The following is a 15,047-nucleotide window of genomic DNA, read 5'->3' on the forward strand; positions in this document are numbered from 1 at the left end:
TGTAATATATTGTTACTTATATTGTCCTTGGTTAAGTCTTCCCAAATGTGTTATGTATGAGGCATTTTCCCAGAGCTAGGCATGCTCTTTTCACATGATTACTTGCAAGGATGCTTAGGTAATTATAACACTTCATGCTCGTGCACTAACTCACATAAAAGCTTAAGAATCTCCTGCCCATTGTTCTCCACGATGAACTATCACTCCATGGTGCCAGGGACCTCCCCACTTGCTGCTTACCTCACTCAGGAAACTACTGGGGACCCCTCGTTGCAACACTGAGGCGATTAAACACCTTCTGACCATCTTTGTGTGTGCTGCGTTTGTGTATCTGACCCTGCCTGAGTCTGGACTGGCATCACTGCTGGAGAGGCCAGTCTGGGGCTGCTGCCTGTACAGAACACTTCCCTCTGTAAATTTCCACACTGATTTTTCAAACTTTCTTAGCTAAAAGAAAGTATTCCCTCTTAGTAGAGAAATCCCAGTATAGTTTATGGATCAGTTTTATCTACACCTTTGACTCCTTCACAGATCTTCATACATTTATGAGGTATGACTTGCCTTTAAAAGAGCCATGTTGACTATTCACTTTCCAGTGACTGTTACAGCTTGGCTTTGAATGATTCCCCTAGCGTGGGAATGGGACTCAGTTGGCTGTAGTTCCTATGGCATTTCAAGGCTTCCCAGGGTCTTTTCTAAAAAGGATGGGCAGTATATGACACCCACATTCCAGCGCAAGCAAAGCCAATGCTTGTGAGTAGTCACATACCATAGTTATGAATTCAGTAATTCCCTGTTTGACCTCCCTTCAAATTTGGACTTTGCTATTTCATAATACTCATTTTTCTGGTTTGCTCTGCACCTACTTCTTTGGACACTCCAGCTTGAGATGCTCCTTCAGACTCCTGTCCTCTTCCTTCATTCAGAACATCTGCAATGCAACACAGCTTCCTTCCCAAGGCACACACTATTTTCAAAAATACTTGAAAAACCTTTACCAGTAGTTACTCTTTCATTTTGACAGGACTTTCACTTTTTAAGGGAGGTTAGGGGTTTTGAAGAGCCCTCTTACAGTCTTCCTGAACCTCCAATGGAAGTAAAACTATTTATGTTAACTGTGTCAGCTATTTGCTTGTCACTGAGATACATGAAAACTAAAATCTCCTGACAGTAAATTCATGACTGAAACCAATGGCAGATCCTGCTACTAAATTATATGCGATGAGATAATTTCCCTAGTTCTTCAACCCAATAATTTCTTACTTTGAAAGCTACTGCATAAGGGTCCACATGGTTCATTACACAAGCAGCAGGGAGTCCCTCCTTGAGAGAATGAAGGACAAAAAATAGCAACCTAGCTGTATTTTGCCTTTAGTCCTTGATTTAAAAAGCTGATGGGAAAACTTCCGTCTAATTTAAAAATATAATTAACTCTGACAGTCTAATAAGAATTTTAGAAAATTGTTCTTTTGAAAAGCATGTGAAGAAAAAAATATTTTCCCTCCTACCCCTGCTGTAAGTAAATATTGCACCAGAATGCATTGTACCTGTCTCCATTGGCTATGCATTACATACATATATGTGTACATCTAAGTTAAGATCAGTGAATATGTGCTTAATTTGTTCCAAGAATTGAAAGGGTGTTCAGGATAGGAAGGTTTTCAACGTAATAAAATGTGGTCAAAATCTTACTTTCTTGTAAACAAGATAAAAGACCTGGAGAATTCTTTCAGCAGCTAGCACATTCAGAGCTCACAGCAGGTGGCTGTGAATTACATCTGTTTCTTTTTATTTGAAGAATTTGAAATCATCAATCTTTGTGGAATCTTAGAAAAAAAAATACAATCAATTTTCTACTACTTACAAAGAGTGTCCTTTATCAATCGTTCCCTAAAAGAAACAATATGCCTGGTTTTTAAGATTTCTCATTAACGAATCATTACACTTTTTTTCCAAAGCATTACTGACTGTTATAATGATGGTGTTAATATTTTTTTAAAGAACATAATTTGTTAAATAATAATTAAGATTCTCACAAGACAATAAATTAATAAAATTCAGTAATGGTACTATATGACTTTTTAAAAAAAAATAAACCATGTATAATAGTTTCTATTAATTCAAATTAATTTTCATGTTCCAGTGACCCTTAGCAAATTCAGATTAGAAAGCCCAACAGCACAGTAATAATGGATGAAGTTGATTTATTATGTTTTCCTATTTACACAATTTCAGCATGCTCTCTATTGTTCATTACATTTTATTGGTGATAACGTTCATATAGATCCTTATAGTCTCCCTTTTACATAATGAGTGAGTTCCCCATTGCAGACATTGTTTTCTGAATATGTCTGATTTAACCATTATATTCCAACCCTACAAGGAGCAATTACTTCTTCAGTAACATTTAAAGGCTTTTTATCAAGTAGAAAAGAGTCTGTCAAGGAAAGGCTGTTATGCTAAATACCTACTTCTCTCTTATCCCAGTTTAAATTGCCAGAAAGTAAAAATAAAACCAGTGGTGCTGAGGGCACTGTGGGATTACTTAGGGTGATTGTGCTTGAGGTGTTATCATAAGATGACGATTTGTGTTTGTTGCAGGAAACTAGTATTTGTAGGAAAAAAGCCCTCATCACTTCAATTGTTCATCAAAAATATTTGTAATATATTGTAAATCAGATTTGAACATAAATTTCTGTTAAATTAATATAGACCCAGAATTCAAGCTATACTCAACACTCAGCTACAGCCACATTTCCTCTTTTTCCTTTTTTTTTTTTTAAATTATAGTAAGTAAAAAATATATTAAGACACATTTTATTGGATTATAGGGATCACTACTACTTTCAATTTCTGGACTTCATTGTTGTACAGATTTCTATTATCAAAATCCATTCACAGTTCCAGCAAGCTCAATTGAAAACGTAAGCTTAATAGTTTTGTCTGTGTTGTAAGAATGGAAAGAGAAACTTCTGAAGCAGTGCAAAAATGCCTATGACATTGAAAAAGAGCCATATTTGAACCTTCACTAAAATCCTATTTTCCAAATGTACTTTCATAATTTTCCCTATAAACATAGTGAAATAAAATTTGACCTGGTATGTACATGATCAGCTTAGTTCACACTTCCTTCAAGTATCCTTTTTTCCCCCCTTACAATCTCCCAAGATGGTTGGCCTGATCGATGAGATGGAGGAGTTCAGGATTCTGATGGGTGGGGAAGGAAAATAAAACCCAAACTCACTACATCCTAGACTTAAGGAGAGCAGACTTTTGGCACTTCAATCCTTGAGTCCCATGGGAAGACGGGCTCAAGAAAACTGGTTAATATTCAGGGATCACCTCCTCCAAGCTCAAGAACACTCCATCTCACCAAATAGGAAGTCAAATAAAAATGCCAGTAGGCCTGTATGGGTGAACAAGGAGCTCCTGGCCAAACTCAAACAGAAAAAGGAAACACACAGAGGGTGTAAGGAAGGACAGGTAACCTGGGATGACTACAGAGACATTGTCTGAGCATCCAGGGATAAAGGAAGGACAGCTAAAGCCCAAATGGAATTGAGCCCAAATAGCTAGGGATCTCACAACCAAGAAGAAGGGCTTTCACAGGTACATAAGTGACAAAAAGATGACTAGGGAAAATGTGGACCCATTGCTGAATTGGTTGGGGGGCTGGGTTACACAGGACATGGAAAAGGCTGAGGTACTGAACACCTTCTTTGCCTCAGTCTTTACTAGCAAGACCAGCTTTCAGAAATCCCAAAGACCAGAGGGAAAAATCTGGAGCAAGGAAGTTGTACCCTTAGTGGATGAGGATCAAGCTGGGGAATATTTAATTAAAATAAACGTACATAAGTCCTTGGGCCCTGATGGATGCACTCACAAGTGCTGAGGGAGCTGGCAGATGTCATTGCAAGGCCACATTCAATAATCTTTGGTGGATCACAGCAAAAGGGAGAAGAGTCCAAAGACCAGAGTAAAGCAAATGTCACTCCTATCTTCGAGAAGGGCAAGGAGGAGTACCCAGGGAACTACAGGCCACTCAGCCTCACCTTGATCCCTGGGAAAGGTTATGGAGCAGATAATCTTGGAAACAACTTCCAGGCACATTAGCAACAAAAAAAATCTACAGTAATAGTCAGCACAGATTCAGCAAGGGGAAGTCATGCTTGACCAACTTGATAAACTTCCCCACTTAAATGACTGACCTGGTAGAAGAGCAGTAGATACTATCTACCTGGACTTCAGTAAGGCCTTTGACACTGTGTCCTGTAAGATGCTCATAGGGAGCTGCTGGTGTATGGACTGGATGAACAGACAGTGAAATAGACTGAAAACTGGCTGAGCAGTTGGACCCAGAGGTTGGTGATCAGTGGCACAAAATCTAGGAGGCCAGTAACTAGCAGTGTACCCCAGGGGTAAATACTGGGTCCACTCCTGTTTAACATCATCATTAATGATATGGATGACAGGGCTGAGGGTACCCTCAGCAAGTTTACTAGTGACACAAAATTGGGAGAAATAGCTGATACCAGAGGGTCCATACTGCCAGAGGGATCTCAACAGGCTGGAAAAATGGGCTCCATCAAACCTCATGAACTTCAACAAGGGGAGGAGGGGAGGAACACCTGGGGAGAAACAAGTCCATGCAGCAGTATATTCTGGGGATCACACAGCTAGAGAGCAGCTTTGCAGAAAAGAACCTGGGGGTCCTAGTGGACACCAAGTTGAACATGAACCAGCAGTATGCCCTTGCTGCAAAGAAGGCTCATGGTTTCTTGGGCTGCATTGCCAGCAGGTCAAGGGAGGTGATCCTTCCCTTCTACTCAGCTCTGGTGAGGCCACACCTGAAGTACTGTGTCCAGTTCTGGGCTTTTTGGTACAAGATGGGCGTGGACGTTCTGGAGTCTAGTGAAGGGCCATGAGATAATTAAGGGACTGGAACATCTCTTCTATGAGGAAAGGCTGATAAAAGTGGGATTATTGAGCCTAGAGAAGGCTCACGGTGGATCTCATGAACATATATAAATACCCAAAGGGAAGGAGCAAAGACCACCAAATCAGTCTGTTTTCAGTGACGGGACAAGAAGCAACGGACAGAAACTAAAACACAAAAGCTTCTGTCTGGACATCAGGAAACCCTTTTTTAGTGAGGGTGGCTGAGCACTAGGACATGCTGCCCAGAGAGGTTGTAGAGTCTCCCAATTAATAAAAGAAAATTGCCTTTAGAGGGCAGCTGGAAAAGAACAACAGATGTTTTGGAAAGGAGAAGGGAAAATGTTTATTGAATTAAAACACAACTGCCATTATAGATATTAGCATCATACTCCTTCACCTACCCTATTGATCTGTTAATATACATCACTCCAAAATGTAAAAGAAAAAAAATTCAAAATAAGAATCAGCCATGTATGATAAAACCAAGAGCAAGACACAAAAAGGTTAAAATTAGTTAGTAATCAGTGAAGAGATCCAGTAGTTTGTCAGAAAGAAGAAAATTACTATTGTTGTTTGAGTGACAGCTATTTACTCCACCTTACAGCTGAGCCATATATTATACATATCATTTTTCCTTCTGGAAATACTCTGCCAGCCATCTTTTCTTAATACCACTTTAACAAGCCACAGCTAGCAATATGAAATTTGTCACCAGTCCAGTCCACAAAATGACTTTATTAAAGTCTTTCATTAATGGAAGTACCAAGGTTGACAGTATGACAGTACTTAGTTTGTAAATTGGCAGGGATAAGTTAGTTTTCTTTCAAAAATGTCATTCATTTGGGTATTGCTTTATATTACTCTATACACTGGCTAACAACTGACTTTGCATAATAGGAAACCAAAGGAATAATTTGGAATGAAACAGGAAAATGCTTGGAAGGAGACGGTAATATATAACAAACAGCTCATGTCCAAAGCAGTATGAATCAATTCACAGCTATAAAATAAATACCTTAATTGATTTAAAGGAAGCTCTGTGGTCATATTCTCTCCACTGATTTCTATATTCTGCAGATCTCATCTTCTTGATAGCGATATATTAAGAGAGCACACTGCTAAGTAATGCTGGATAAGTCTGTTGCATTTATCATCCTGCTTAAATAAAAGTGCTACTGTAAGTAGATTTGTAGCAAGAAATTTTAAAAATTAAAAGGTACCAAGCAAACAGAAACCCTGGATCCCAATATCTCATTTTATCCTAATCTCATGAGATTAGAGAATTAGGCCCTACATTTTGTTAAGGTTAAAATTTGACCCTACTAGGAATGCAGAGATCAAGGTTTTGCTCAAAAGAAAATAGCTTTTTCAAGCTGGACAGATTGAGCGTTTATTTCCAATAACTGAACTGAACCAAGACAGAGAAAATCAAGGGGAATAAAAAAAAATATAAATGTTTCCATTAGTCAACTGAGGATATAGAATCACGTTTGTAAAGACAAAAGTTAACAAAAAATCAGCGTCATCTCATGAAAACCACAGAGAACCAAGTTAGGGAATGGCAATTAAATAACTATTATTCTGCATCCCTAGAAGGGGCTTTCTGACTGCTGCTGATGGCACTCTGTTTTTAGTATGCTCAGTAAAACCAGCTACAGAGTCACACCCTACATGTGTCTCTTAAAATATGAGCCTGGGGTTTTATTTGGGTCAAAGAAGATGGAGTAGGCCTAGAGTTTTGGGGAGATTCTTTGGGTTTGTTTTTGCAAAGTGGATTATAATTAACCATTTAAGAAAAAGCAAAAAATAAAAGAACCCAACAACAACACGAAGCAACTACTAAAAAACAAAACACACATTACGGAAGGGTGTCTAACATCAGGCATCATTAAACGAAATAGCTGTTGCAACTAAAAATATTCCAAACATTTTCCTTAAACTTGAGTCTAGAATTCAGTTAGTGTGCCAATGAAAAATGAGTTGCAACGGTTTTATTTCATTTTAGTTCTTTTCATAGGTAATTTACCAGAAGGGACAGACTTCCCCCCCCACCTTCACCTGCAACACCGTTTAAGATATCGACTTCTGAGATCAAAGTCAACACAAACAACGTGACAGTTAAACTGCAGTATACTTTGCTGAACAGCTTCAGAGCTTAAAAATCTCTTCTGTTTGGTGCCCTCCTAAAGGTCATTAGCATGATTTATTATGAAGCAGGAAATTAAATACTGGGTATTTCACTATTGGGCAGAAAACTTAATTCCACTGTTGCCATAGAACTGCTTTATCTCCAACAAACTTGTAGCCATAGTAACTAGATTAGAAAGTATTCCTCAAATGTTTAAAAAATTTTTATTCTTATTAACGCCACCAAACACTTAAAAATAATAGTAAATTCTTATTATTTCCCGGTTTTCCAAGGAATCTGCTGCTCAAGTGTGATTCTTCTGAAAGATCTTAAGTAAACAGGAGTATTTTAACAAAGCTTTCTATTAAAATTCTGTTAGCTTAAAGGGAACAAATGTATTATGTTGGAATTGTTTGTGTGACTATCAATATTTTAAGAAAAAGGGAAATTTGAAGAAAGAACTTTCAGAAAAAAGAGATAAATTTGAAGTGCTGTCTTCACTTAATGGTTTGTTAGGACATCAAATACACATCCCTTAATGAAAATTAATATGCTGTACTTTAATAATTCATGTACTTGCATCAAAAGCCCTTTAATTTAATGGAGCGCTGTTCATTTCATTACATTCATTGCTGAGGTAAGTTGGTATTTTTCCATGAAGGTCAGAAGTGTGCCATGCTTTCATTCAATACATGAATTTGATCAGATGTTAAACTCTGACATCTCCAACAGCCCATTCAGGTCCAACTCAGCAGGCTATTACACATTTTCAAGAACACTGGAAAGCCCTAAACCTCTAGGTGTCTGTTCTTTCAGATCAGAAACAGCTGTATTATGCAACTGTGATCATATATTTATCAAACTTTGTATTCCCTCCTCAGTACCTCTGTTGGAAATTAATTCCCCTTCTCTGGGGACTAGAAACTTTTCTTCTAATCTTATGCCAAAATTTGTATCCATTAGTTACTATGCCAGTGTATTCCTTCCACTGAAATCATTACACTCACTCTGGATTTACAGAAAACACTTACTGTGCTGGGCTGAACAAATTGAGCTCATATATATTTCTGCCCAACCTTACTGTACTAGTATCATAACTTAATTGTGCTCTCGTGCTCTAATCCCAATCTTTTTTCTGGCTGGATTAAAGTGACCTTTATTTATTAAGAATGTCTTTATTGTGCAAGTGCTATTCAACAATAACACTTTTTTTTTTTTTCTTTTTCTCCACATCTTTCTACCCCTCTGCTGCTTGCTTATATACCCTCATCATGGATGTGTCTTTTCCTGCATAGAATGATAGGCATACTTTAGCAGAGTGCTCGCCTTATATGCCATCAGACTTTGATGCAAGAAAACAGAATTCTTTCTACCTGGGTAATTCCATCTGCTCTCTGAAGAAGGTCCTCACTGAATGCTTGTCAGGAGTCAATCATTCCCACATCTCCCAGGTGGCACCACTTTCTCAGTTCTCACTGAAATATTCTTACCTTCTGGACAAGTCAGAATTGCTGATGAACACCTCTCCCTTTCCAAGGGGACCCTCTGGAACAACCTCATCATTACATTTGATGTGATGATGATTTGAAAACCACCAAATGGATATTAAAAAGTAATTTTAAAAGATCCAATGGATTTTTCCTGTAGACCTCAGACCCACTTCTAGTTCCCCAGTAAGAAATACTTATGTTGCTTCTGCATCATTTTTAGCAACTGACATGAAGATTCAGACCTTTACCATCTGAGAAGTTGCCAAGGAGTCACACTGCCCTCTCAGTGTTGCCAAGGATTTTAGGTATAGCTCCTCTTGTTCTGCACATCATTCTCTTCTCTATTAGCACACACCGTTACCTCCAGACCTGGACATCCATCCTGGCTAAGTCTCTTTCCTCCTCCACTTTCCTTTAGACTTTCTCCCCCGACCCCCTCATTTTCTGCCTAAATTTCCAGTAGAACAAATGCACTTCTTAATTCAGCTTTTATTTCACTGTTGTCCTTTTTTTCCTCTGTTGTCTTTCACAAATCCTCCTCTAATCTACAATCTCTAGGTTCTCTTCACAGGTTGCTGGATCATGATCATCTCTCTTGACACTTCTATCGCCTTCTTTTCAAACTTTTGCCTGAAGTTTGGCATTTTCTCCAGCTGCATCTTTAGTACTTAACACTTGTCTTCTGTGAAGCATATAATTTATCATATATAAATAGCCTCAATCAGATAGCCACTCAAAAATAATAAGCTTCCAGCAGCTTTTCCATAGTTATCTTCCTCCCCTCTTCAGCTTTTTTATATTGCTGCATTAACAGACAAGCTGTGTTTTCTTTTTGCCTTAAATTCACAGCTCAGACGGAGGGAAAATCAACATCTCCTCATATATCTTAAAGATTTCTATCCTGTTTGCTAGCCTGCACCACTTTTATGCTTGAGCTTTGTTTGGAGTGAGCCCTGCCATCTAATTGTTATCTGACAGCTAACTGCCCATCCACCCAGATCAGAGGCAGGAAGCATATAAAAAGTATCTGATGCAAAATACTTGAACACCCCCTCCTTCCAAAAGGACAAAACAGCCAAGTGACAAAGAAAAAAAGTATCTTAGTGGAAAAAAATGGTTTTGCTTTTTCTTATTCAGCAGTTTCCTACAAAGTCTCTTGTGTACCTCTCTCTGTCATCTGGCCTTCACTAAGGATAAGAAGTTCTGCGAATTTTTACCAGTCCATTCATGGCTTCCATATCTTATGTGGCAACAGTTAAAGTATTCATACCTATGAAGAATAATTCCTTTAAATTATAGAATAGAATCATGGATTCATCATATGTTCATCAATAAAATCCACAGAAAATCCTCTCAGCCTATACTAAAGCACTCTTAATTTGCAGATGTCCTTCTCCATTAATGCCTGGAAAAAGCTGGCAATTGATCATCTCCACAATTACTTTTTCTGCTCTTTGAGCTCTTTGTTAGTGTAAGGATTAACCTTCAAAAAGTACCATCATGCAGTTCATCACCATAGTTAAAGTGTGTCTGGAGATTGTCATCAAATAAATGTGTAGAACCACCACTCAAGTTAGTCTTAGCAAACATCTCTGTAGCACAGTGGTGAATAACCTATCGCCATAATTACAAGAGAATCCTGCATCCCCACTGTTTTGTACTTCATTTGACTTGATGTGGACAAATAAACCGGAAAATTAACATATGGAAAGAGGCTAAAAATTGAATATCGTATCCCTGTGCTATATCAGCAAGACCTAAAGAAAACACATCAATAACAGTCAACAGTTGTAGCCTGGGCCATCTGGTCACAAAGGCCTATATTACCAAGACTGTATTAAAATATTTTACTCTCACTATTTTCCCTCAGGAATGAAGGATAATATGCAAAAGCTTAAATTCTACTAAAAGGTGAGATTCCTCTACCTACAAGCACAGCGTGTTTATGATAGTTATTTAATGAAGACATACTCTAATGAAGGGTGTGCAAATGGCAAGGCAATAACCTAATTCCTAAGCAGGTATGCTGGAAAGCCAGCAACAGCGCAGAGAACAGCCTCTACACATGTATTTCTTTGTTAAGCTAAAACCTAATTTGAATTTTTGTAATTAAAACAAACCGATTTTTTTGCTTGTCCAGTGCAGTATCTCCTTCCTGGTTTATATGACCAAACCTTAATGGATAAAACCCACCCCTCTTTTTTTTTCCTTTTTTTTTTTTTTTGTTTTTTGTTTATGCTATTGCTTGCTAATTGTGAAATAAAACATAATTTATTTTTCTCCCCCTGCTCTCCTGTTTTCTTGCACATCTGCCCTGCTCCCAACTAAGTGCTAATAACCAGTTTAACTGTTGGCAGCTGCTGCAATCACCTCCAAACAGCCTTGTGCATTTCCAGGCAACTTAGCATGGGCTGGAAAGCAAGAGGCAGTCAGGACAGCTGAATAAACTACACTGGTAATTTGCTAAAGCAGGTAAAAGAAAGCGGAGATAACACACCCAGGGTGCAACTGGAAACATAACTTTTATGCAGACAACCAAAACAAACCACATGATGGTATCAAATAGAACAAGTCATATCTGAAAAAATCACTAACCTATGTATTTCATTCAGTTAGGAAAGCTTCAGTTTCCTGATGAGCAGAAAATATAACATTGTAGTAATAAAGATGAAAGCAAAACAAAAGCTGGAGTTATTTTTCACACAGGAAACTGTGTGGTTATTCCCTGCCCCCCCCATTACTGTATTGGAATTCCTTGTTTCTAAATGATTTTATTATGTTTATTGTTATGTCTGAATAAAATATAAACTGCCACACAATGCAATCTCACAGAGATTTGACCCAGAATGCCCATCGCAGGGCTCAGAAGGATACTGCTCACGGTGCTGGGCAGAGAGGGCAAGTCTTTGCAAGCCCCCACGGTATGAGACAAACTCTGCTGTTCCCATCACAGCAAACCTACATGAGACCTACATGACAAAAGTTTGCTCCAGAATCTGCTTTCCTTTCTTCTTCCTTCTCATTTTTAAAATTCTATTATAACTCTCAAATTTTCCGTTCTCTGTATGTTTTCTTTCTTCCCCAAAACACTGTAGAAACCACAGCTACTAAATACGTCTGCAATGTTCCTTCACAGTGATTCAACAGACCAGAGATGGCAAAGTTTAAGTTCAAGAGAAATTCATGCAGATCCTAAGCTGTAATTCATCAGTCCACTTAGTGCACTGTTGAGGATTCTAAAGTTAAGCCCCAAAATATTGTGGAAGAAGAAATAAATGTATTTTTCTCATGCCACACAGAAGTGGGAAACTAAATGAATTTTTGCAGTATCATGAAGCTACATACAGTTAACAATAAATATCTAAAGTTAAATGAGACAGATGATCAATTTTTTCTACAGCTTGTGCAGGACCTGAAACAAGTTCATGAATTGTGTGTCCCAGGCTCTCTAGATTAGTACAGACTATTCTATTTATGAAGACTACATGGCCTATTTTATGAAGATATGTGACATGTCAAAAAGACCTGAAAGAATTGCTTTTATTTTCAGCATGGACTCCTACTGATTTTTTTAGTTAGGGAACAACAGACTCTCTTTCCTACCATCAGTATATCTGAGGCCTCAAACCTTTTTATTTATGCTTTGATAAGCATTCAGTTGCAAATTACTGCAGTTGGCCTAGAATATTTCATTCCATTATTTTAAATATCTCTAAAATTTTCGCCTCACTTGACACATATACATTCTGTGTTACTACTTACAATAGACTATAGCCTAAGTACTCACGTCTAGATACCTAAATAAGAAATATACTGAAAAAATTATATTTAAAGACTTCTAAAACTGATGACAGCTCAAAGTGTTTCAAGGTGCCGTTCCTATAATTTAAACATTAGTTAGGCATAGGTATCTCAGGTCCTTTGAAAAACAGACTGCCAGATGCTTTTACACTTCTCTGTACATCATCTAACGCGCTTGTGATCCCTGACTAGCATTACAGGAATTAAAACAAATCAAGATGACAAGATGCTAGGAAAACACTTAAGTACAAATAGGACTCAATTCATCTCCTCTTGCTTAAGGAGCCTCAGTTACCAGGACTAGCATCCTGAACTCCCAATGAAAATACTTAGTGAAGGCACTTCTAAAGCGCAACTCAGACTACCTCAGATCCAAAAATTCAGTGTTCATGAGCAGTAGGGGTGGAAGGGGGCAGGGAGAAATAAATCAATAACGAAAACAAGGAACTCTGCAGATCTATGTATAAGTAGCATTTTAAATTCTCTCACTGTGTTAAAATTGCACAATAGAAGTCTTAAAAATTAACTATTTATCATTAACATACATATCTACTTTAGTTATTGATCATTAATTCTCACTGAAATGTGAAGGGAAAAGTTGAGAAATGGCTTTAGAAAGTTTATTTCACATTAAAAAAATACTTCAGAAAGATAGAAAAACAGAAATTTATGAAATCAATATAAATTACTGATGGGGAAAGGGCAGAAAATGAAATCTTCAGAGGTTATTCTTTCTTTTTACTGCTAGGAGAACAATCCTAATTATTAAAGTAACTGATAAGATGCCAGCTGGCTAAATTACACATCAATTGTAGATCAAAATTCTGCCCTTGAGCTGTGCATTTAGCCCCAGCAATCACATTGGTGGGAATCAGACTCCACAGCTTATATGCCGCTGTGTCATTAACACACCTACTAAAGTCAGAGTGATGCATACAAGTCCCTATTCCAAAGCTGTCAACATGCAAAATAGATTCATGTAATTACAATCTCTAATGCCTAAATTGCCATTTGAACAATTCTTGGTCTTTCGGTTTTAATGATTTTGTATGTACAAGCTGTATTATCTGAAGTTCTGGAAAAGGAGCTCTTAGAACTCTTGCTTATTGCAGACATGAGAAAAAAAAAAAACCCTCTCCATTTCTTTGCCAGACCTTTGCAAAAAGCAAAGAATAAAACTGCAAATGTCTACAAATATTTTTTTTTCCTTTGGACACCAGAAATTACCAAAGGAATGAACAAAAGATATTTCTACATGTAATACCTTATGAATTCCTTCTAGGTCTTAAGAACAGAAGATAATCCACAAAAGCAGTAGGATATTCTTTGTAACATTCCTGCCCTAGATTTCTGCCCCAGTTTAACGCACAGATACAGAGGTAAGCAGCTCTACTGAAGAGAGTAGCTGCATGAGAACATACATCTCTGATTAATATTTTTTACTAGAATGTATGCTATTCAAGTCTGGCATGAATAGAAAGCCATTTTTATCTGTCTACACAATACAGATGGAAAAACAATCTTCTCTGTTCAGTTTTACATTTCTTAATTATTTCTATGATATTAATACTAACATGATAAACATTACAAAATTTAAGGATAAATAGATCAATTACTTAAGATCAAAATTTGATCTGGTCCTTTGTTGACTTACCTTGCCAACAGATCTGGGAAACGGTGGTCTTTGATTTTCGGGAATTAATATTGGAGTTGCCAAAATAGCCCTTTTTTGTCTTGGGATTCCAAGGTTGCCTTCAATCTTAAAGATTTCCTGAAAAAGTCCAATTACAAAGCCTTTAAAAATAATATTCCGTTGTTATTTTCATTCCCTGCGTCTTTAGACAAAATTAACATGAGCTACGAGATTGTAAGTTTTGTATTACATGTTTTCCAGCAATTAGTGAGCGCATATAAAACAATTTATTTAAATCTGTCAGGTTACTGCACTTACTACAGATACAGCAGACAGGATGTATTCATTTTGTATTCCTGTAGACCAGTTTTAAACCTAAAGTATTGCCTACCTTCCTAACCTGACTGCTTAAATCATAAGTCTTAAGCAAGGTCTGGCTTACCTCAAATACTTGCATGAGACCTGTAAAAAGCCACAATTTAAATGTCTTACATAATTTTCACATCTCAAGTCACATCTAAACTTAGTTGTTTCTCAGTCCAGGCTTTTAATCAAACAGAACTTAGAGGTGAATTTGCTGGGACTGTCCCTACCTAATGAACTCTCAATAAAAACCAAAAGTTTGTAACAAAATTAAAAAAAAAGACACCAAAACCCAGGTGTAACTTAGAATATCAGCTAGTAGGGGCTTTTTTGTGTTGGGTGTTTTCTGGCAGGTTTGTTTTGAGGGTTTTTTTTAGTTAGAGAAATCTTCATGCCACTGTATCAGAAAGAACAAAAGTAGAAGTGATTTATACATAATCTTCCTTTTCCTTCTGTGTTTTCTGGAGTATTTAGTTCTAGCTGAGCTTCAGTCTAGCCAGCATTTTATAAGCTACAGCAAACTCTTCACTGTGGCCTCTGATCCCTGAAAAACTCTGTCTATCACACCTTTGCCTTCTGATCTCTGATCCTCAGTGCTCTCTCTGCATGAGCTGCAGTTTCCCAGAGACCATCCCCCTCTTCCTTTTGCTTCCTCCTACAGTCTCTGCAACTCTCTTCTCCAAGCACAGTTACC

The 15,047-nt window shown here is 37.5% G+C and overlaps 1 protein-coding gene across 2 annotated transcripts in view; it reads right to left on the reverse strand.

Moving 5' to 3' along the window:
- CDH13 (cadherin 13) overlaps positions 1–15,047 on the reverse strand; it is a 505,317-nt gene that overhangs the window by 285,562 nt on the left and 204,708 nt on the right. For both annotated transcript variants that reach the window (XM_037408727.1, XM_037408725.1), the window contains exon 4: positions 14,012–14,128. In XM_037408727.1, coding sequence (XP_037264624.1) covers positions 14,012–14,128 — 117 coding nt within the window. The remainder of the gene's footprint in view (positions 1–14,011; positions 14,129–15,047) is intronic.

Source organism: Falco rusticolus, chromosome 15 (assembly GCF_015220075.1).
Source record: "Falco rusticolus isolate bFalRus1 chromosome 15, bFalRus1.pri, whole genome shotgun sequence".
In the NCBI taxonomy this organism is placed as follows: domain Eukaryota; kingdom Metazoa; phylum Chordata; class Aves; order Falconiformes; family Falconidae; genus Falco; species Falco rusticolus.